Source organism: Rutilus rutilus (genome assembly GCF_951802725.1).
Source record: "Rutilus rutilus genome assembly, chromosome: 21".
In the NCBI taxonomy this organism is placed as follows: domain Eukaryota; kingdom Metazoa; phylum Chordata; class Actinopteri; order Cypriniformes; family Leuciscidae; genus Rutilus; species Rutilus rutilus.
Window position 1 is genome coordinate 2,471,800 of NC_140226.1, and position 24,967 is coordinate 2,496,766.

The 24,967-nt window shown below is 39.3% G+C and overlaps 1 protein-coding gene across 1 annotated transcript; it reads left to right on the top strand.

The window, feature by feature from the left end:
* Nucleotides 1-763: 763 nt before the first annotated feature.
* Nucleotides 764-24,823, top strand: LOC311280915 (olfactomedin-4-like). The gene is made up of 5 exons (XM_084393442.1): nt 764-923; nt 1,051-1,218; nt 22,039-22,251; nt 22,326-22,470; nt 23,924-24,823. The coding sequence occupies exons 1-5, from the start codon at nt 867-869 to the stop codon at nt 24,727-24,729; spliced, it is 1,389 nt and encodes a 462-aa protein (XP_084249568.1). The 5' UTR covers nt 764-866; the 3' UTR covers nt 24,730-24,823.
* Nucleotides 24,824-24,967: the final 144 nt, after the last annotated feature.

The following is a 24,967-nucleotide window of genomic DNA, read 5'->3' on the forward strand; positions in this document are numbered from 1 at the left end:
CTAAAGTGATTGTTTTGAACAAGTATAAAATAAACCAATTTTATGATTTATTTTCACACAAAAAACAAACATATTTATTCTGCAATCATACACTATGTGAATAGTGAAAAGCAAATTGTTTAAGTTGTGCCTTTAGCCCCATTGTTCCCTATATTTTAAAAGACAATACATGTACCTTTACAGTAAAAAAGGGTTTTAGTATGAACTACCTTAAAATTAATAGAAGTTGTATACTTAAGGCAATATGTATACTTTTACTACAAAATATTGCTGAAATTGTTTTTCTTTTTTGCAATTGAAAAGTCAGAATCACCTTATAATTTATAAAGGCACATTCCCTGCGATACATTTTTTATTGAATTGATCCACATAAAATAAATAAATAAATGTAGGCAAAAGCACACTTAAATGTAACTCTATCAAGGCCACCCCCAAAATACATTTCTTTTTTATTTAAAAAATATTGTGTGTATGTTACCAGTTATGCTGCTTTTTATTAGACACTCCATAGAGTTTACTGCATTATTTTTGCATGGACGGATGAATAAATGGACGCACAGAAAGGCGGACAGACAGAGGTCTAGATCACACCAGCACTCATTGTGATGGCACGTTATTACAGTAATCCATGAACCTTCTCCAGGTTTGGCAAACAATGTTTCCTTTCAGGGCGATTATGACAATAAAACACGTACAAACGTATTAAGCAAACACGAACTGTGTGTATATGTCTTAATGAGGAACTTCATCGTACATCCATTGGATGTCAAACACAACTGTCATGAGAATAAGACGTGCTGTAGATTAGTTCTGATAACATGCTGCATATAAGACCGTAGCTGAGAAAGAGAAACATATTTGGACACATGATGGATCTCCTGCTGCTCGTGCTCCTGCTCGCGGCCCCTGCTCACACATGGCTGGTAAGAGACTAAGAATCACTCTGACACTCACTATCTCAGTTTTGATTCATTGCTGAACCATTTCCAAAGATTTGATTTTCGAACATATCTTAATGTTAAGATGAATAATCCCATAATGTTTTTCCAGTCTCTAGAGGACTGGGGCTCTGGGAGAGTCGACGGCTCCGTCGGGGAGTTTGGACAGTGTGTTTGCAACGTGTTCCTGCCTGATACTTCATTCCCAGCGGACCGTGTGGAGCAAATACAGACGTCCTCAAATCAGCTCTCTATAAAAATCAAGCTCCACATCAGCAAGGTAGATTTATGTTTATATAGTCTAGATAAGCGGATTTTATATTCAACCCAATGTGTTATTTTACATTTACATTTACATTTATTCATTTAGCTGACGCTTTTATCCAAAGCGACTTACAATTGCTATATATGTCAGAGGTCGCACGCCTCTGGAGCAACTAGGGGTTAAGTGTCTTGCTCAGGGACACATTGGTGTCTCACAGTGGATTCGAACCCGGGTCTCTCACACCAAAGGCATGTGTCTTATCCATTGCGCCACACCACCCCATAACTAACTTCATAGAGATGCTTTTATAATTTTTATTAATTTAAAGTTTTGATTTAATTATATATATAAATTTAATTAATGATATATATATATATATATATATATATATATATATATATATATTTTATGTCTATATAGTTTTTATTCATTTTATTTCAGTTGTAGTTATTTTAGTGCATCAAGTTATAAAGTAAATGAAAATAAGAAATGTTTCCTTAATTTTATACCAGTTAATGTTTATTTTATTTCAGGTAACAAAGGTGTTTTAGTTTTTTATTTTATTTTTATTTTATGGTTTTAGTTTTAGTTAACTATAATAACCCTGGAGCCAACACATTACCACTAGGGGTATAACGATACGACACATATCACGATACTGTATTATGCAATACACCAAGACATATGGTAAAAGGTTAACAAAAAATTTACAGTTGATTAAAATGCTAAATTAGGTATTACATTGTGTGTGTGTAAATGAACAGGCTTGGACTTGGTGCTGAAACCTAAAGCACAGGACAATAGAGACACCAGAATAACAATATTCATGATTCTGAAGATGAAAATACAGCATTATTGTAGATGAATATGCTTGTTCTGTCACTGACTAGATATATGTAAAATAATGTAGGCCACTTTTACTGGTAACATCAGACATCTGGCATTATCAGGACCCACAAATATTCCCCCATTGCATTATTCAAAATTATATATAGTGGTTTCATGTAGTACCGACACTAAAACTCTTTAAACTTGATTTTTTTTAATCCTCACACAATAATTTTTATTTTGGGTGAACTATACACAATATATATACAGGCCTTCCTGTAGCTCAAACAGTAGAGCGTTGGCGCTAGCAACGCCAAGGTCATGGGTTCGATTCCCAGGGAAAGCAAGGACATGACAAAATGTAAAATGTGTTCCTTGAATGCAATGTAAGTCGCTTTGGATAAAAGCGTCTGCCAAATGCATAAATGTAAATGTAAATGTAATATATTGTTGAATTTTTGTATTGCGATATATTGTGACAATTTATTTACAGCCCTAATTACCATAACTATTTTTTGTACAAATTTAATAATTTAACCAAACATTTTATATAATAATAGTATGAGTATTTAGTTTCTAAATGCCTCCATTGGTTTTCAGCCATCTCAATGAATTTGATGGCTTTCTGCAGACTATTAGTAGTTATTAAGGTGCACAGACTGTCAAAATGATTGATGGTGACCTCTTGACCTTGCCACGCCCACTGAACCACCCAGGTCGTGCCCTACCGACGACCTTGACCACACAGGCCGGTGTCACCTTTGACCTTGGGTATCCTCCGGGGATGAAAATGACCTATGACCAGTGGATGATTGGTTTGCCTATGTTGGCCTATGACCTCCTGAGTATAATACGTCCTTTGATTCATTTTTGAGCTTTGACATTTTATAATTTAAGTCCTGAGGGTTATTTTTGACCTATGACATCCAGTTGTGTCCGTATTCCATCTCATGCTTATGTAAATGCAGGTCTAATGATGATTAAGGAAAAATGTTAACAGCCCATATCACAATATGCACGCACACACACACACACACACACACACACACACACACACACACACACACACACACACACACACACACTTACACACACACACTTCAAACCGGTATTACACACTAACTACAGTTGAAAAGGTGAAAAACATTCTATTCTTTTAAAAGAATGTACATTAAATGATAATATCACTCAATATACAAATAAACACCTTTCTAAATTTACTGAAACACAGTTAACCATTTATTTTTGTTTTAGATAAACAAAAAATTTACAAAATCATCTTACATTTTCAAAGAGATTAAGAAGTAGATCCTAGCACATCAATGTCCATACCACGTATGAAGGGGTTTACAAAATTGCAATAAGTTGAAATACAAAAGACCTCAGAGTGAAGTAAGAGCTTCTCACACCAGCGTTTGACACACTCTGAGTCAGAGGGGAGGGGTGTGGTCAGTGATCAGGGTGAGACTTTGTGAATGTTTTGTTAGTGCTGAATTTATTATAATCTTAAAAGTTTAAATTAGATCTTTTAAATTTCCCATAAATTGGCTCATGAAAAATTAATTTATGAAAAAATCACTTAAATTATGATCTAAATTAAATCTAAATTGTTTTTGGACATTGCTCTATGTGTTAGGGATTTAATACTGCCATCTGCAGGTTTTTTAAACAAAATAAATAAAAGTAGAAATATTATTAATAATAAAAGGAAATTAAAAACAATGAGATAATTAAAAATAAATGAAAAATATTAAATGAAAAATTTTAAGTCAATTAATAATTAAAAATTAAAAATAAAGAAAATAGTCTTACCGTATATTAGCAGTTTCAGGACTCCTCGCAGGACTAGAACCACCGATGTTTCTCCTCTTTCGCTTGACCCTGGACGATCATGTGAATTAAAAGTAAGGTCTATCGTTTCGCTTGTGGAAATGATATGCTCCCCAGCTCTGACCGGCGTAGAATTAGGGGTACATCCGACTCTCCTAGCTGGAGCGCTGGTGCTAGGACCCTGTTCTTCACCATCTCCCTGAGTCAGATCGATAAAACCGGGCTGCGTTACAAATTGGACCAAATCTATAACAAGGAAGAAAAAGATGAGAATATTTAGATTCGTCATAAACATTAAGAACATTACAAGAAGATGGTTCTCTTTTTTTTCTTCTTTTTTTTTTACCATTGTCTGAGTTGTCTACATCAAATGCTGTTGCAGTTACTGTGAATTAAAAGCAGATGACAAATTTTGTGAATTTAATTTTGTAAAAATGTATAAAACATATACACTCACCTAAAGGATTATTAGGAACACCTGTTCAATTTTTCATTAATGCAATTATCTAATCAACCAATCACATGGCAGTTGCTTCAATGCATTTAGGGGTGTGGTCCTGGTCAAGACAATCTCCTGAACTCCAAACTGAATGTCAGAATGGGAAAGAAAGGTGATTTAAGCAATTTTGAGCGTGGCATGGTTGTTGGTGCCAGACGGGCCGGTCTGAGTATTTCACAATCTGCTCAGCTACTGGGATTTTCAGGCACAACCATTTCTAGGGTTTACAAAGAATGGTGTGAAAAGGGAAAAACATCCAGTATGCGGCAGTCCTGTGGGCGAAAATGCCTTGTTGATGCTAGAGGTCAGAGGAGAAAGCATTTGTGAAGCCACAACACGCACAACCTTGAGGCGGATGGGCTACAACAGCAGAAGACCCCACCGGGTACCACTCATCTCCACTACAAATAGGAAAAAGAGGCTACAATTTGCACGAGCGTACCAAAATTGGACAGTTGAAGACTGGAAAAATGTTGCCTGGTCTGATGAGTCTCGATTTCTGTTGAGACATTCAGATGGTAGAGTCAGAATTTGGCGTAAACAGAATGAGAACATGGATCCATCATGCCTTGTTACCACTGTGCAGGCTGGTGGTGGTGGTGTAATGGTGTGGGGGATGTTTTCTTGGCACACTTTAGGCCCCTTAGTGCCAATTGGGCATTGTTTAAATGCCACGGCCTACCTGAGCATTGTTTCTGACCATGTCCATCCCTTTATGACCACCATGTACCCATCCTCTGATGGCTACTTCCAGCAGGATAATGCACCATGTCACAAAGCTCGAATCATTTCAAATTGGTTTCTTGAACATGACAATGAGTTCACTGTACTAAAATGGCCCCCACAGTCACCAGATCTCAACCCAATAGAGCATCTTTGGGATGTGGTGGAACGGGAGCTTCGTGCCCTGGATGTGCATCCCACAAATCTCCATCAACTGCAAGATGCTATCCTATCAATATGGGCCAACATTTCTAAAGAATGCTTTCAGCACCTTGTTGAATCAATGCCACGTAATTAAGGCAGTTCTGAAGGCGAAAGGGGGTCAAACACAGTATTAGTATGGTGTTCCTAATAATCCTTTAGGTGAGTGTAAACATATGAAGATAAATCCTTACATAATTCGATGGCATCGAAAGCGTCCTGCTCAACGTTTGAACCTAGGGAAATATAAGATCTGTTACGATTGAAACATTTGGTGAGCAGTTTTATATTCACTGACGGTAATTAATAAAATCACATATTCAGGAAGATGAACAAGGCATATACATACTATTAATAGCAGGATTGTGTAAGTCGCACCCCCCATCCTCGAGAGGTACTCTAGTGACTGAATCTAGAATGTTCGAGTTCCAGTATCTTGGTTTGCGCTACACACCCCACAATCCGTTCGGCAAAAATTAATCTATCAGAACGTTGTACGATAGCGATCCCTGCATGTCAAAACTCGACAGATGCATAAAAACAACTTTTACAAACTCAGAACAAACATGCATAAAAATCATTTACAAAAACCAATGCATATGTTTGATTGCAAGTCAAATCTATCAAATGAAAATAGTTAACTATAATAGTTAAATAGTTAATCCTACGTCATATTAAAATGTATATTTCAGCAATAGACATTCTGATACAATTACATCAGAAGTATGATTAAATCGCGACATATTAACGTATTCTCATACTTTAAGGAGATACAGTGCTATATGCATAAGTTTAGACACCCATGCTAAAGTTGACTAAAAAGAGGAATAAAAAATCATCTTTTGGAAATTGAATGCCTTAATTTAAAAAATTTGGAAAAATCCAACCTTTAAGGACACCAATTTTCTTTGTGAATGATTAATCTATCGTAAATAAATAAATGTTCTTCCTTAAAATACAGGGTGCATAAGTTTGGACAACCCTATGTTAAATTCCCATAGAGGCAGGCAGATTTTTATTTTTAAGTATTTAAAAAAAAAAATGTTTAGGATACTATGCATCCTGATAAAGTTCCCTTGGCCTTTGGAATTAAAATAGCCCCACATCATCACATAGCCTTCACCATACCTAGAGATTGGCATGGGGTACTTTCCATAAGATCATCTCTCAATGCAAATCAAACTAGCTATTAGGCTAACTGAAATAAAACCATGCCAATCTCTAGGTATGGTGAAGGCTATGTGATGATGTGGGGCTATTTTAATTCCAAAGGCCAAGGGAACTTTATCAGGATGCATAGTATCCTGGATCCATGAAGTAACTGGCCTTTAAAAATAAAAATCTGCCTGCCTCTATGGGAATTCAACATAGGGGTGTCCAAACTTATGCACCCTGTATTTTAAGGAAGAACATTTATTTATTTACGATGCATTATTCATTCACAAAGAAAATTGGTGTCCTTAAAGGTTGGATTTTTTCTAATTTTTTAAATTAAGGCATTAAGTTCAGTTTCCAAAAGATGATTTTTTATTCCTCTTTTTAGTCAACCTTAGTATGGGTGTCTAAACTTATGCATAGCACTGTACATTACGACAGAGATTACTTGACAATACACCCAACACTGCTTAAATGATATAAAGATAAATGTTTTACTCACCACAAAATCTCGGCATCATGATCACTAGGCAGATGAAAAGCAGCAAAGAAGTTTCACCGATGTTTTCAGAGAGAATACTACGTTCTGGACTGACGCAAGATATTTAAGCATCGCGCGCTGTAGGAGATGGGGCATTGCTATAGAATAACCCTGAGGGGATTGTCGAGTGTTCAAAACTGTGCTATAAGCATTAAAATATTTATTAGATGGCCAAAACAAGATGGCCGCCACGGAGCAGGCACAACAGCAGCGGTGTCTGCTGTTTAAACAGTCGTGCCGTTTAAACACGGCATGCAATCCTATCTTCGGGGGCTGAGGTATGTTTGTTTACACCTGCGGCAAGGAGCCAACACGTACTATACTCAAAGTTGCTGGTAAATGGCTATGCTAGCGCCCCGTCCTCGTTAGACAAAGGCAAGAGACACTCAACTAATCAGGGTCTTGCCCAAATAGCGGTTATGTTGCTGTTGGCTGGGGATATCAAGCTGGATCCGGCCCCACATCCATGGCCGTCCACTAACATGGATCCTATTGTCAGCCACGCAACACAACATCTCGTTAGCTTCACCTGTCAGTGGGACTACCAGTGGACTAACAACCTTGCTTCCCAGCTAATTAATCCAGGGCTGAGGTTTGGGTTTGCGACCTCGTTATCCACGCTTCCCAGAGCTCTTCACTGTGGCAGAGACGGTGCTTCGGATGATACGTCGTACCGGAGACGCGGCGACATCCCGGCCGTCAATGGGGACGTGCCGGCGGCCCCTGGCAGTCCAGCAGCTTGTGGATCGGGGTCTTACAGAGTCACTGTCCTGGCGTCTCCTATCTCCGGTGCCCATCACCATAATGTAACTGAGAATATGCCCCGGTGTAGTGAAGACCATGACAATATGCACATGACAGCATCTTCTAACAGCGAGGCAGCGGATGACCTGACGCCAGAGGATAAGGTCACGGACTTTAAATCAACTTTTAGTAAGAAAGGTTTACATTTCCCACATTTTTAAAGTCTGGAAATTAGACAACTTGTAAAATAATCAGAAGTCGGGGTTATCTGTTTAACGGAAAGTTGGTTAGGTGAAACTATAAGCGATGAGGAAATTTCCATTAATAATTACTGTATAGTTAGGAAGGAATAGAAAAGGGGGCGGGGTTTGTGTATATGTGCACTCAGATGTGGCTTTTAACTGTAGAGATGACATTGCTAGTGATTTAGAGATTGTTTGGATGGACATATGTTTACCAAAAACCAAACCCATTTTATTGGGGGCTTGCTACAGACCGCCAGGCCATACCAATTTTTATGATAAGTTAGAACAAGTTCTCTTGAGCCTATCAGACAAAGAGAGCTCTGAGATGATTTGAATCGGGGATATGAACACAAATGTGTCGGGCTGTTCTCATCCATACGGCAAAATGCTGGAGGACCTGTGTCGCTCTTTTGGTCTTGAACAGCTGGTAAAACAGTCCACGAGAATAAGCAAGACTTTTGAGAGTATTATTGATCTGATCTTAACTAAAATATCTCAAAGTGGTACTATTACTTATGGCATAATTGATCATAATATATTTTTTTGCACAAGAAAAACTGTAAAAAAAAAAAAAAACTTTTTACTTTTACTCTCACAAGACTGTACTATCCAGATCATTTAAATATTACTCCCAGGAAACTTTCAAGATGCTGGCTGAAGAAGTGGATTGGTCCCCTGTTGTAAATTGTTCATGTGTTAACATAGCATGGTCACAGTTTAAAGATACATTTTTAAAAATCATCAACAAAGTGACCCCTCTTAGACATATAAAGAGTTAAACAGCGTTCTAGTGCATGGTTTGACGAAGTTATACATGATGCTATTAAAACCAGGGAAAAAGCAGATTGATGATTTTATTTTATATAAACAAGCAAGAAATAAGAATCAGGAACTTAATAGAGATGCTAAATCAACCCACTATAAGAATGATATATCAAATAATAAAGATAACCCAAAAAAGTTGTGGAAGACCTTAAAGAAATTGGGGGCCGCTAAGACAAATACTAAGAAACCAAGAAGCACAGGACAAACAATTAAGGGTATCCTAAATTTCAAAAAGAAAGAGGTTGCTAATCATTTTAATACTTACTTCACTTCTATAGCAGAACAGCTGGTCTCAAATCTTCGACCTTCCTATGGGTTATTCAACATTAATAGGGTGAAATCATTCTATAATAAACTTGGAGTACTGCCTAACTCATTTTCCTTACGGAAGGTTGAGGTAGGAGGGATGGGAAAAAAGCTATTACAGCTAGACTGCTCTAAGGGCCCTGGGTTAGATGGGTTATCCCCTCGGTTTTTTCCGAGATGCTGCTGCCCAAATAGCCAGATACATCTCCCATATTTTTAACCTGTCTGTTGGAACCATAGACTGTAAAAAAAGATGGACGACGCCTCTTCGCTCTCTTCCATTGGTGAGAACTGAAGCCGCCAGTGTCCCGATATGGCGCTGACATCTTGGGACTTGAGTCTGCACAGTAGCGATCTCGGGACCAGACCTGTGCAGCAGTGAGCAGGAAGTAAAGCCGCGAAATCAACGCCCCGCCCTCACTCTCGCAGAATGCACTCTCCCTGCACTTTAAGTGGCCTATGTCTGCTCCGTTCCTCCGTTCTGCTTCAATTTTTATGTCTGTTGATTGCAGTACGACAAGAGGCTTGTTAAAATAAAGTAAATACAATCTCCTCAGTCCTCCGAAGATCCCGAAAAAAAGTCGCTCAGAGAACCTGTCAATCACAGCTGTCAATCATGACGCTACACCACCGTTTTTATAGCATCGCGTAACTAACTAAAAACAAACTTATTTTAAAAACAGACACTTGAACTTACATCAGCGTGATAAAAACTACAATAAATGACAGAAACCACCTTTGGAAAAAAGATATTTAAAGTGTAATTTAATTGTTTAGTTGGTCTCACGTCCCGTTGAATAACACAGGGAGGCGGGACTTATAACCTATACAAGGACCAGTCACCGGGGGGCGATCGAGACGTTTTGGCTTCACTTTTCAGGGCTTGTGCGACACGCTTGGTTGAAACTGGTGTTTTCCCCAATTATCTCAAGAGGGCCAAGGTAGTTCCGCTTTTTAAAAAAGGGAAACAGCCAAAATCCTGGTAATTACAGAGCAGTCTCTATTTTATGCACAGTATAAAAAATTTGATACAGAATAATGCCTACTCTATATATCCGACACAATACGCAGGGAAATAGATAATGGAAATCTCTGCGGAATGGTGTTATTGGATCTTCAAAAGGCATTTGATACGGTGAATCATGACTGATTGCCAAACTTGAGGCCTTAGGGGAAGACAGCTCCACCTTTAGGTGGTTTAGATCTTACCTATCAGGGAGGGAACAATTGGTGGTCTTAGGGGGAGTACTGTCAGACCCTTGTGTAGTTGAATGTGGCGTTCCACAAGGAAGTATTCTTGGACCGTCCTTATTTTTAACATACATTAATGATATGGCAGACTCCTGCTCATGTGAACTATTTCTGTACGCTGATGACTCGGCACTTTTAATGTCTCATAAACAACAATCCACTCTAGAGAGTAACCTGAGTTCTGAGCTATCTTCTGTAAACAACTGGCTGATTGACAATATGCTGTCCCTACATTTTGATAAGTACAGATTGATCAAAATACAGATTGAATAGATGCTTAGAATTTAGGGTTATTTTGAATAATGTTGTGGTCAGTACAAAAACATCAGTAAAATACCTGGGTTGCATCCTAGAAAACAACTTGGATGGCAGGAACATGGCTAATAAGGTTCTGAGTAAAGTCACCGGGCTCACAAAGTTTTTAGCCAGAAACTCTACATTTTTAGATAGGTCAACAATGATCATTTTAGCTAACGCCTTAATTTTAAATCAGTTTGAATATGCTTGTACTTCCTGGTATGAAGGCCTAACAAAACGACTTAAACGGAGGCTGCAAACAGCACAGAATAAATTATAAGTGTAATTCTGAACCTGGGCCATAGGTCTCATATAGGTAGGTTACAATTTGTTGAGCTCAACTGGCTCTCTGTTGAGTCGCGTGTTATTATGTCAAGGCTGACCATGACCCATAAAATGTTGTTTGGTAATGTCCCAAATTTTTTGTTGTGTCTTATTACTAAGGTAAAGGACACACACAATATTTACACTCGTGGCAGCATATCAGACCTCTGTCCTTATACATTTAAGACAGTGTTAGGGAAAGAAACCTTTGCCTATTTAGAGGCAGTTCAGTGGAACAAGTTAGACCGGCAAATTAAAGTCATTTCCAGCATGAACTTTAAAAAAAAAGAGAATCAAGGACTGGTTCCTAGAGAAGGTAGCGGAATAGAACCAGGGGCCAGTTACCGTTTTTATTATTATTTATTTAAGAAAAATGTTTTTATGTAATGTCATTGATTATCACACAATTTGTACGTGTCTTGTCCTGATGTTATGTGTTGAGGACCACAATGAAAATAAGTCCTGGACTTTATTGTGTTTTTATCCTCGATTGTATTTGATGCCTTTTTGTTTCATGTGTAAGGCATTCTTGATATAATTAAATAAATCAAATCAAAAAGAAATAATGGTATGAATAATATGTGTTTAGATTATATATACACTTTTATGGAAAAGTATATTTGCATGTTTCGGTTGGTAAACACTATCAATCGCTTTCCTTGATAGAATTAATATTATATAAGTATTATATGCATATATATACATATATGATTGTATTATAAGCAACTTTTAAGATATTTTTGTGGTGTTTATATTAATTATTTCTACTTATTGTTTTTAATCTTTAACATTTAAATTTGATATACATGACAGATTTTGAGCGCCAGATGTCCTCAGCGCTCTATGGTCTGTGAGGAAAACGTAATGTCACAGACATGGGCTGCGAGGATACGAAACAATGGATAATTCAGCGGACGTCATTTTACGATGTGATTCACAGAGGTGTTCAGAGACCTATTGTGTATTTTTTAAAGCTCTCAGGAGTAATAAATTGACGCAGTAGTATTTTTATCAATGTGCGAGATGAATGGGAAAAGCATCGTGCCCATAGGCTGCGCAGATGCTAAACAAAAGCTAATTCAGTGGAGAAGCAATCATTGAGTACGTTTTATGACATGACGCCCAAAGGCTCAGCTGGTCTGTCACCCTATATCCTAAAACTATCATTAATGATTATCAAGTAACTTATTTCTCTGAAGACGCGGCGGTGATTTTTGGCTCATGTGGATGAAAGACAACTCCCAGAATGCACTTGCTTCGCTGCCCTATATGAGGCCACTCCAAAGTCAAGCCTACTGGTTACAGAGGGCAGTATCGGAAGAAATGATACAACTAGGCTACTAGTTGACTCGAAACATCATGAGTCTCCGTGGCGAGTTAGTCCGCCCCAGCGCGGGTCTCCGGACATGTCCAGCCGGGATTTCGAGATCGCCCAAAATGTCCGGGATTCAGCTTTTGCGCTCTACAGTCGCCATTCATTATGTTTACTGTGGCGAGCAGGACGAGGCTGAGGGCCATGGGAGAACTGGTGAGTGACACCTGTGAGACGCACCAGTCTCGTATCTCTCACGGAGGAGCAGAAGCATAAAAGGAGGAGCGACGACAGTGGAGATCGAGAGAGGCCGGCCTGGAGTTTATTTGATGTTTATGTTTTATTTGATGTGACAGCAGTCATCCGTGAGGGGCTGCTGTCTTTTACTTTCGTTTTATTTTGTCATTAAAGTCTTTAAATATTCGCCGGTTCCCGCCTCCTCCTTCCCTTAACAACAAACCTCATTACATTGACATTATTTGACACTGACACGTACGTGGCAGCTTTGCAGGTCATGCATTCTGCTTCACACAGATCCCGACTGAGACGAAAACACAGGAATTTTCTTAGCAATGCAAAAACGTACATCAACCGATCACTTGTTTAGCGTTCATGTAAACACTACATTCAGATTCGCCAATCGGAATGAATTCAGTCCAATTGAAACAAAAGGTGTGCATGTAAACATAATGAATGGCGAATGTAGAAAGCAAAAGCCGAATCCCGGACATTTTGGGGACGATCTCGAAATCCCGGCCGGACATGTCCGGTAAAAAGAGGATGTATGGTCACCCCTACTACTCTGCTTTCTCCACAGAACAAGAGACTGTTAGCTTAGCTTAAAAAAAAAGGATGGCTGACACTATTTGTACATTCTGTGAGTGAGATCCCACCCTCTATGGGTGGGTTGAAAACATGCGGAACAGCTCCTACTACTGGCTGTAGTCTCTCGCCTCTGGGCAAAAAATCCTCCGATAACGCAAAATGACGATTTTTGCGTCATCAGAGGATTTTTTCCAGACACAAAATACAGAAATCACTCGTCTCATGGGGACATGAGGGAGGGAAGCACGGTCATTCGAAAATACTACCGGGTTTCTACTGATACAAAGCTTACAGTGGGTACGGAAAGTATTCAGACCCCCTTACATTTTTCACTCTGTTATATTGCAGCCATTTGCTAAAATCATTTAAGTTCATTTTTTTCCTCATTATTGTACACACAGCACCCGACATTGACAGAAAAACACATAATTGTTGAAATTTTTGCACATTTATTAAAAAAGAAAAATTGAAATATCACATGGTCCTAAGTATTCAGACCCTTTGCTATGACACTCATATATTTAACTCAGGTGCTGTCCATTTCTTCTGATCATCCTTGAGATGGTTCTACACCTTCATTTGAGTCCAGCTGTGTTTGATTATACTGATTGGACTTGATTAGGAAAGGCACACACCTGTCTATATAAGACCTTACAGCTCACAGTGCATGTCAGAGCAAATGAGAATCATGAGGTCAAAGGAACTGCCTGAAGAGCTCAGAGACAGAATTGTGGCAAGGCACAGATCTGGCCAAGGTTACAAAAAAATTTCTGCTGCACTTAAGGTTCCTAAGAGCACAGTGGCCTCCATAATCCTTAAATGGAAGACGTTTGGGACGACCAGAACCCTTCCTAGAGCTGGCCGTCCGGCCAAACTGAGCTATCGGGGGAGAAGAGCCTTGGTGAGAGAGGTAAAGAAGAACCCAAAGATCACTGTGGCTGAGCTCCAGAGATGCAGTCGGGAGATGGGAGAAAGTTGTAGTAAGTCAACCATCACTGCAGCCATCCACCAGTCGGGGCTTTATGGCAGAGTGGCCCGACGGAAGCCTCTCCTCAGTGCAAGACACATGAAAGCACAGACTCCAAGATGGTGATAAGATTCTCTGGTCTGATGAGACCAAGATATAACTTTTTGGCCTTAATTCTAAGCGGTATGTGTGGAGAAAACCAGGCACTGCTCATCACCTGTCCAATACAGTCTCAACAGTGAAGCATGGTGGTGGCAGCATCATGCTGTGTGGGTGTTTTTCAGCTGCAGGGACAGGACGACTGGTTGCAATCGAGGGAAAGATGAATGCGGCCAAGTACAGGGATATCCTGGACGAAAACCTTCTCCAGAGTGCTCTGGACCTCAGACTGGGCCGAAGGTTCACCTTCCAACAAGACAATGACCCTAAGCACACTAAAATAACGAAGGAGTGGCTTCACAACAACTCCGTGACTGTTCTTGAATGGCCCAGCCAGAGCCCTGACTTAAACCCAATTGAACATCTCTGGAGAGACCTGAAAATGGCTGTCCACCAACGTTTACCATCCAACCTGACAGAACTGGAGAGGATCTGCAAGGAGGAATGGCAGAGGATACCCAAATCCAGGTGTGAAAAACTTGTTGCATCTTTCCCAAAAAGACTCATGGCTGTATTAGATCAAAAGGGTGCTTCTACTAAATACTGAGCAAAGGGTCTGAATACTTAGGACCATGTGATATTTCAGTTTTTCTTTTTTAATAAATGTGCAAAAATGTCATCAATTCAGTGTTTTTCTGTCAATATGGGGTGCTGTGTGTACAATAATGAGGAAAAAAAAAAGAACTTAAAATGATTTTAGCAAATGGCTGCAATATAACAAAGAGTGAAAAATGTAAGGGGGTCTGAATACTTTCCGTACCCACTGTAATGCTTATCGGTGAAGTATCCCTTTAAGTATATACTGAACATTTCTCATGTGTGAGATGACTTGTGACTAGAGATGTGACGGTGATAATATTCTCCCACCGGTTAATCGACTTGTGACAACACCGGTATTACCAGTTTCATCGTGGGGGTGGGGGGTGTTAGAGTGATGTAATTTTTTTTTTACATGGCGCCAATTCATCATTCGTATTGAGTTTGATTGACATGCGATCTGACCAATCAAATTCCACCATTTTTGTGCGACAAAGCAGTCAGAAGAGTTATTGATTAACTTCGGTGGATTTGAACTTGGCTTTAACTGAGGCAATCTGTCACGACACATTAAAGAGCCAAAAAATGGTAGGCCTATTTTATTTTTGTTTGACTGACCAAATTTGAAATATTAAATTAAATATTAAATATTACCTGCTCGGTCCTGTCTTTCAGCGCGTTGTCAGTGTCCTCTATTTTTCACTGCTTGAGATCATGTTGAGAACAATAACGCCCTATTTGAATGGCAAACGCTTATATTAAACATAGAACGTTTATTAAAAAGAATTAGAATACACCATGCTATATAAAATAACAAATATAGGCTAACTTACACAACGTTTAATAAAAAAAAATGAAATCAGCTCAAACTGTGGAACCAAAAAAAAAAAAGAAACAGAACGTTAATTAACGAATACGATAATAATAATAATAAATCTTGGAGGCACGGTATCATGCTTGCAAAATAAATTAAATGAATTACAAAAAGTAATTTTTTTTTTTTTTTTATCAGTAACGCTAGGCCTAAACACTGTGGAACCAAATAAAAACAGCTAAAGTCAATAAAATGCTTTTCAAAATTAAAAGAAAAAAATGGAAATTATAAATTCCATTTTCCATTTTATATCGCTGTTTGTGACAATGATTGCCTAGCCTACATGGTCTTTGCTAGGAAACCTAACATGTTCATCCTATCTGGTTTCAGAAGGGATCTTGTGGGGGTGACTATGTTTCCCATTGTGCTGAACATCCTCTCGGACGCGCAGCTTGTTGCGCACACACAAAGATATTTTTTGGCTACCTTTGGCTTAGCCTATTTTGGTTATCTTTCCACCAGACGAGAGGATCCTGCTCTGGGCTAATGGGAGACTCCTGAGCATAGGTGGCGATTTCCGTCACCACCTTTTCTGGAACAGACGGTGCAGCAGCGCCAGCTTTTCTTTTTAATAAAATTGCTTTTTTACGTTTTAAAAACGTTTTTTTTTCTTTTGGGCTGCGGCTCGGCAGCTTCCTCCTCCTCATTTTCTGCCTCTTCTCTCATGGGCTGCGCTCTCCTACCGAGGATGACCGCTTCTTCCTCTATCACCCTCTTGGTCTCCTCAACATTCGGGTCGTAGTCAGCCCGGTAGCGCGGGTCCAGGAATGTTGCCTTGCGCATTAACTGCTGGCTTGCTTCTGGCAGAGCTTCATATTTCTCATTTAAAATAAATATGATGCCGGCTTTCAGATTTGCTGTTAGTTGTCCATCCTCATCCAATGGGGCCAATGTGTCCTCTTTAATGAGATGCAGCACAGGGAGTAGAGATGACGCGATTACATAACTCTCTCCGGACATAATGTCAGTGAACTCGCTAACAGCGCTTTGTTCACCGAGTGCAACACATCCTCGTCTTGCCATGTGATGTTGAGATTGGCTTTACGGTCATCAGCAAGAACTCGATTGATGGCCGTCCTCTGCTCTAGCATCCTCTCAACCATTTTTTGCTTCGAGCCCCACCGAGTTGCACAGTCCTAACGGGAGAAAAAAAAAATATTATCATCAATAATAATTTTTAAAAATGCATAGGATGTAGTAGCTATTATAAAAAATATGAACAGCCTACATCTAAGAAAAAAAAAGGCATAGGCTAAAACATTACATTTGTTTAGTATTTATTATAAATTATCTTAATAATAAACTTACCGTCACCAGCGAATGCTCTGGGAGACCAAGATCAGCTTGAGCTTTTTGCAGCTCACTTCTCCTTCTCCAGCTGTGAGAGAACATGCCGTTTACTGTACGGCAAACCGCTAGGGCACAGTCTGTGCGGGCTTTCTCCGTCTTTTCAATGGTGTTGGACACAGCTAGGTTCAGGTTGTGCCCAAAGCAGCTTAACCAGGGCCAGCCTAACTTGCGAACTGCGGCCTTTATGTTGGTACCACTGTCAGTCGTGAGACAAGACACTTTTGTCTTCCTCTAATCCCCAGGGGCGGACTTTACCATTAGGCAAAGGTCGGCAATTGCCTTGGGCCCCAAGCTACCTAGGGGCCCCCAAAATGCCCCATTAACTTATGCTTACGTTTTTTTTTTTTTTTTTACTTTTCGCAAATTATATTTCTAAATCTCCATTTGCGAAAAATGGCATCAAATCATTAGTCGCAGAAAGGAGGGGGCCCCCCACCTCACTACATTGGACTATTCCATTATCTCACGCATCTGCGAAAGTGACAAGGCTGTATTGCGACAAAAAACGAAAAAGAAGTGATTGACAGAGTGTACAGAGTACAGAGTAAAAACGAAGCGAAGCTACCCAAGCGGTGCTGAAAAAAGGAGGAAAAATTGCAGAATAAGGTAACAAACTTTTTTTGTGATGCCCGCTGACAATGACAACAACGCTAACGAAGTTACCCAAGTGTCTCAAATAAAAGAAAAAAAGACTCAGATACTGTAAGTATTTGGGAAAACTGCCAAAGATGACAAACTTTTTTATGGGTAGAAACAACAAACGTCCAACGCACAGAAAAATCGTGAAGCAAAGAGGACATAGAGACCGACAGACAAAACAGAGCAGTTTAAATTAGGTTACTTATGATATGAAAAATCTCAGCTCTCAGATTCTGTCAATTCTATTAAAAAATTCAAACAATAAATACCGTTTGGAGCTTGTAATGTGACGTGACAGATCCCTAGAGGCACGTGAACTGATCATCTTCGGTAATAACTTACCAAAATGTACATTCCTTATTCATAATATCGACCAATCAGTGTTTTTCAACCGCGGAAAGAGGTAAGCTGACCAGAGAACAATCGTCACATAACGTTTAACCTAACATTACCTCAGGAAAGCCATTTACTTACCATAATATAGGTAGCATGTTAGTTGACTAGAAAAATAAGATATAAAGAGTATTTAGCTAAATATGTGTACTATATTATTTATTTAGTATATTGTTTACTTATAATTTAATTATAATAAAAACGCATTATGTTTAATTTTAGTTATTTTTAACCTTAAATAATACCAGCTGATATGGCTGTCTGTATGTTCACATGCAGCATTATGTGAGTTTTTTTTTTTTCTTGAGAAAAATTAACTCCTATCTTGTGTACCTAATATGTATACAAATGAGTCAATATTGAATCAAATCACAAGAATTGAATCGAAATGGTGAAATTTGTCAAGCAAAAAAAAAAAAAAAAAAACAGAGCTTACCAGAAATTGTACCATGTAAACATTGTAACGTTTCTGTTTAGGAGTGAATAAGTGTATGCAAGGTTTAAAGGGGAAGTTTTATTTCTCCTCTCCAACCTTTACCTGCCTATTCACCATTCAGTCTGTAAAAAAAAGATTTTGCTCTCTTTTAAAGGAGCAGTGTGTGATTTTTAGATGTCACAATATGTCGATCTTCATAGAAGGGGGTTCCCGCGGTTGTGTAGATATAAATGACTCATTCTAAGGTAATAAGAACATAACGGTTCAGGTCTTTATACACCACTGAAAACATAGTTATGGATCTTATATTGCATGTCCGTCAATAGATCCTCATAATATGACACATTGCACCTTTAAAGATCGGATGGGGGGCCCATACATACCTTCGCCTTGGGCCCCCAATTTGCTAAATCCGCCACTGCTAATCCCCAGTCATCCAGAGCCTCCTGCAAAGCATCTGCCAAGTTTACGGCAGTGTGGTCCTGGGGCAGAAAACTTGTCTGCAGACATTTTGACACCAGTGCCCATTCTGTGTCAATAAAATGGAATGTCAGTGAAATGTAAGGCGTCATGTTTGCGCTGGACCACACATCTGTCGTGAGTGAAAAATGCTCGACTGATGATATAGCCAGTTGCAGTTCACTCCGGACACGGTTGTAGGTGTTGGAAAAATATTTTCGCCCTGGCAATTCATACTGGCTGTCGAGTGTGGTAACAAGTTCTTTAAAAGTTTTTTTTTTTCAACCGTGTTGAAAGACACCATTTCCTTACAGATGTATTTGGTGACTGCATCAGTGCATTCATTCCACCTTGCACCGTCCCTCTTATATTTATTACATCGCGCAAACGCATGACTGATAGACAGCTGTACCTGGGTGTCTGGTTTCTGCGGTCGATTTTTTGCAGCGGGGCCCAGTTTGGCAGCCTCGTTCTTGTGGTGCGCTTGAAGGTGCGTGTGTAAATTAGAGGTGTTTCCTCCGGTTGCTGCCACTTTTATCAGGTAAAGTTTACAGATGGCCTCATTTACATTTTCTGGTTGCCTATTTGCGTTCGGATTAAATCCCAAATATTGCCAAACAGGTGCTTTAGCATTCCGGTTTGAAACTAAATCCAATGTCATCTTAAGATCTTCTTTAAAATCAGTTCACCTCAGTCACTCTCTCGTCACACGATAAATGAAATCTGACTCATGCAACTGTCATTCGGCTCACGCTGAATTGTTCTTTTAACTGTAAGTGTCTGTTCTCTAACTTAACTTAAAGGGATAGTTCACCCAAAAATGAAAATTCTGTCATCATTTACTTAGTGTCATCATTTTATTTACCTCGAGTCTTTTCACGTAGTGTTTAAGCGCAGCGCGTCTGTGTTGCACGTCACACGTAGGCTCACTATTGGGCGACGCTGGTCATGTGTGTGATACGTGGTGACGTGCAACACAGACGCGCTACGCTTAAACACTACGTGAAAAGACTCGAGGCCCAGAGAGAAGGAAATGAAAAGTGGAATAAAGTCGTTATTTTTGTTTGTTTTTGCACACAAAAAGTATTCTCGTCACTTTATAAACTTAAGATTGAGCCACTGGAGTCACTTGGACTATATTAACGATGTCTTTAATACATTTTCTGGGCCAGCAAGTTATAGTGTCTTAGAAGCCTATGGAGGAGTGAGCCAGCTCTCAGATTTAATCAAAAATATCTTAATTTGTGTTCCGAAGATGAACGAAGGTCTTACGGGGTTGGAACAACATGAGGGAGAGTAATTACTGACAGAATTTTCATTTTTGGGTGAACAAACCCTTTAAGAGCTAAGATACATCGTTATCGGGAAACCCGGCCCTGGTCTCCGCACTAGCCTAACTGAAAACTATGAAAGCCGTGTGACCGGCCAACCAGTAAAAAAGAAAAGAAAAAATACATTAAAGAAACTATTCCCTCTGATTTTGTTTCATTAATAAAGTTTGACTAATCGCAGCAGTCTCGCATTCGTTTAGAGCTCGTGTGAATTGCACGTATAAAATGAAGTTAACGAACAACCTCGTTCCATCAGGAAACGCCACATGAATTTCACTGCGCTTTATGAAGAGTTTTTCTTTTGCGTGAAGAAGCCGTTCGCCGGAGATGTGGTAAAAGATTCATTCATGCACACAAGAGAGTCATGATTATTAGGCTACCGGTATACTAATCCTCCTGGCGCCGGGTCTGAGTGAGTAGGCCTAATTTACTCTCTTACCTTTGTTCTTTGATTAACATTAATGACACTCCATCTGACACGCGTCCCATTTTCTCACAAATCTCTACATTCATTTATGATATTATTTAAATCATTTGCTCTTATGAGGACACTCGACAAAACGGACATTTTGGCATAATTTGTGTGTGTTATGTTTTGTTCAAGGCCGAAAAGAGAACTCGATACTGACGCGCGTCTTTTCCGTGCGTGCGTGCGTGCGTGTGTGTGATAGGCAGGGCTTACAGCGCGGTCTCTTGTTTTGTCGCGCTTGAATGGTTGAGCGTGATCATACAACGCTAGTCAACTGGTGACAGAAAATACGGATACTGCGTAATTGCTTTAAAAAAAAAATGTGCGGTGCTGCGGTGGGCAAGTGATGAAACCGGTGTTGCAACTAAACACTGTGTAACTTGAAATAAATTCAGCAGTAACAAAACATTCACAATGTCTCATCCTGATCACTGACCACCCTAGGGTCACCAGACGTCCCGAATCTAAGCTGTTGTCCCGAATCCCGAATACGGCCCTAATTGTACCGAAAATTATACTTAAGCAAAATCGTGAGTAGTTGTTGTCTGATAAAACCTTAAAAACTGTCCGTGGAGGTTGAGTCCACCGCCGGCTGCTCATTGGCTGCAGCATCTTTTCTGTTTCTTTTTTTTTTTAAGTTCTACAAAGAAACCGTAGGCACGAATTTAGATATGCATTGATAGGCTAATTTTCATTAATTCGTTTCGTTGACATGGCTGGTGTACCGGAACCCCAACACGCCGCTAAAAAGCAAAAACGTCTCTGCAGGTACCAGGAGGAGTGGGCCATTTTATTCACAATGACATTTGAGTTCATAATTTTAATGTTGTTTTTTTGTGTCAGACTAAAGACTAATGACAGACTGTTGATCTTTGAATAAAAATATGTTTGGTTCAGGTTTGAAATTCATTATCTTTTATTATAGGCTATGTGGTCTAATATCATAGTAGGCCTACCCATTCAGTGGTCCAGTGGGTGTGGCAAGGTCAAGAGGTCACCAATCATTTTGACACTCTGTGCACCCTATTAACTACTACTATCATTTACAGCACAGACCATGTTCATCCCTGTCGTATTTTCTTTGACCTAGTGTAGTTTTCTTGATGGTTTTTTGAGGATGAGTGCGTCACACAACCTGTTCATATCCGTTTGATGAGTTCTACCAACTGACAGAAGAGTTTGTGATCGAACACACAACCGTTGACATCAACTAAAGATATTCTCCATCTCGCTGTTAAAAGTCAATTAAATCAATGCATTTTGCTATGCTAATCATCCATTTCTCATTTTTTTTTATTCTATTTAATGTGCTCAGGTCAGCAGTCTGAAAGTTCAGCTAGTCACTCTCCTCGGCCAGCTCTCCAACCTGACGGCTCGCGTGGAGGATCTGGAGAGCGGACCGGACAAGTACATCAAACTAGAGTTTGAGCTCCTCCGCATTGAGCTCAGAGAGTTTGAGGCTCTGGTCACGCAACTGAAAACTTCTCTAAACTCCTCTTCACCCGCCTTCGAGAGTCTTTTCATAGAGGTGAAACTTCCTTCACTTACACAAAACATGGCATTATAGTGTTTGCATGACTCTAATTTGTTTTCTTTTGTAAGATTCGCAATATGAGTTTAGTTGTGGACCAACTGGAGAGCTACGACCGAAGCAACTTAGAAGTGATTCGCATCGAGTTCGCCAAACTTCAGCGGAAACTGGAGAAATGTCAGGATAATAAGGAAGACTACTCTAATGCACAAATAGGTCGGCTAATACTCATTTTCTGAGAAAGTTATACACCTTTGGCTTATTTGAAGTGTTTTATATGATACATGTAACAAGAAGGATTTTATTATTTTTATTTTATTACACTAAATGTGCGTAGGAATCTCTTGTATCCATTCATTTTCTTGTTCTTCTGATCTTTAGTCTATGGCAGCCCACAGAACCACTTGAGGGAATGTAATGACATTTGGCACAGAGACAGAGGACAGTCTCAACATTATCCACAGCAAATTTGGAGTCTCTAACTCAATCCCTCTAGCGCCACTAGCTGACCAAACTTGTATTCATGTTTATGCTAATAACTTTTGAACCTTAAAAAGGATGTTCACTAATAATTTACTCTCCCCACATCATCCAAGATGTTCATGTCTTTCTTGCTTCAGTCGAAAATAAATTAAGGTTTTTGAGCAAAACATTCCAGGATTTTCCCCATATAGTGACTATGGAGTCCAACGGGTTGAAGGTCCAGATTGCAGTTTCAGTGCAGCTTCAAAGGCTCTACACGATCCAGCCGTAGAATGTTCATGTATTATCTTTCTCAAAAAATAAAATAAAAATGTAGGCTATCTGTCAGATGCGTAATCACATTGGAAGGACATGCACAAGTTTTACGCTTCAAAAATGTAGGGAAGGCCGAAAAACTTCTTGCATTCTTGCATATGGAGAAAAATCCTGGAATGTTTTCCTCAAAAACGAATTTCTTTTCGACTAAAGAAAGACATTAACATCTTGGATGATGTGTGGGGAGAGTAAATTAACAGGAAATTTTAATTCTGAAGTAAACTAATCCTTTAAGGGCTAGTAACAAAATTCTCCTTTGATTTGCCTCAAGATTCGACTGCACCTCTACGTTACTATGTCATTTTTCCATCATAAATTTTTGCAGAAATTTTGAAGTTGTGTCCAAATTGACGCACTACACACTTATACTCTGCACTGTGTACTCAACCATCTAGTGTATGAATTAGTTATGAAAGATTATTTTGTCATTCATCATCGGAGTCTGAAGCCCCTCCCACTCTGCTACGCAACTAAAGCTGGTAGGATGCATGAAGTGAATGCATGAAGTGTCCAACGAATGCATGAAGTGTCCAAAACTCCACACTATTTAAAGTGCACTTTTTCTTTTTGGACTTTCCAGTGTGCATACACTAATCGCTCAATTTATAATACAAAATGGCATAGAATAGAGCATAAGTATGTGAATTAGGACACAACCTAACCTATTTTTTCCACCTCCTAGACCGTTCATCCAATTTTTAAATAAATAATGTGACCTGGTTAAATGTCAATTATACTTCACAATTAAACATTTACAGTCAGATTTAATTTGTTAACTACATGCATTAATTGTTAGCTAATGCATTAATGTTAACAAATTAAGTGTTAGGTGTTGTTATAAAAGTTTTTTTTTTTGTCTAAAATCTCCAAGGGTCCTGTAAGCATGGAGGCATTCTCAGGATTGGAAAACCCGTCGTCAGCCAGCTAAACGCAGACTTGAACGGAGGTTTCAAGTATGGAGGATGGGGTAAAGACTCCAAGCCCTTGCCTGGCTCTGAGAACATGTACTGGTACTACGGCTATACAGACACTCTGGTCACTAAAATCACACAGTACTCAGACTACTACAAGCTGATCATGAGACAGGCCTTTAAGACACATGAGCTTTACGTCAGATATCAATATGATTGGCAAGGCACTGGAAACAACTACGTTGTGCGAGAAAACACCCTGTACTATCAGTTCAGAAGCACTTTTGGTATGGCAAAGTTCAACATGACCAGTGTAACAGCTCAGAGCAAGGTTATTCCCAAGGCCAGCGCCAGATTCTCATACCATTACTCGGCCAACCAGAACCTGGACTTCGCAGCCGATGAGTCCGGCCTGTGGGTAACGTACGCCACGGAGGAATCGAACGGTAACCTGGTTTTAGGGAAGATCAACGAGGAGACATTTGAAGTAGAGCAGGTTTGGCAGACCAGCGAATACAAGGAGTCAATCACAAACGCATTCATGGTATGCGGCGTTCTGTACGCGACCAGGTCAGTAGACACCCAAACAGAGGAGATCTTTTACACCTATGACACCAATAAAAACGAGGAAAGCCACGTTAGCATTCGCTTTGAGAAGTTCCAGGACTTTTACGTGTACCTGGACTACAATCCTGCCGATCAGAAACTTTACATGTACAACAACGGATACTATGTGTATTACAATGTGAAGTTCAAGGCTGCTTAGATAAACTACTGCTTTCAAACTTTACTGATAATTGACAATGTAATCTTTTCTGTGGAAATACAAATATTACAAATAAAATCATACACAAGCATCACCTCTTGCATGTTATAATCTTGTGTGTCAAATTTGTTCAGGTTTACCAAACATTTACTTTGTGAAACATTCAAAGCTTAAAAGCTGACAGCATAAACTAAAGCATAAAGCATAAACTGACATATTAAAAATACATATTAAACAT

Excerpts from the sequence above, each read along its gene's own strand:
- LOC311280915 (XM_084393442.1), top strand. The coding sequence starts at position 867 with ATGATGGATCTCCTGCTGCTCGTGCTCCTGCTCGCGGCCCCTGCTCAC. Across the intron at positions 924-1,050 it reads CCCCTGCTCACACATGGCTG|TCTCTAGAGGACTGGGGCTC; the intron begins GTAAGAGACTAA and ends ATGTTTTTCCAG. Across the intron at positions 22,252-22,325 it reads TCGAGAGTCTTTTCATAGAG|ATTCGCAATATGAGTTTAGT; the intron begins GTGAAACTTCCT and ends TTCTTTTGTAAG.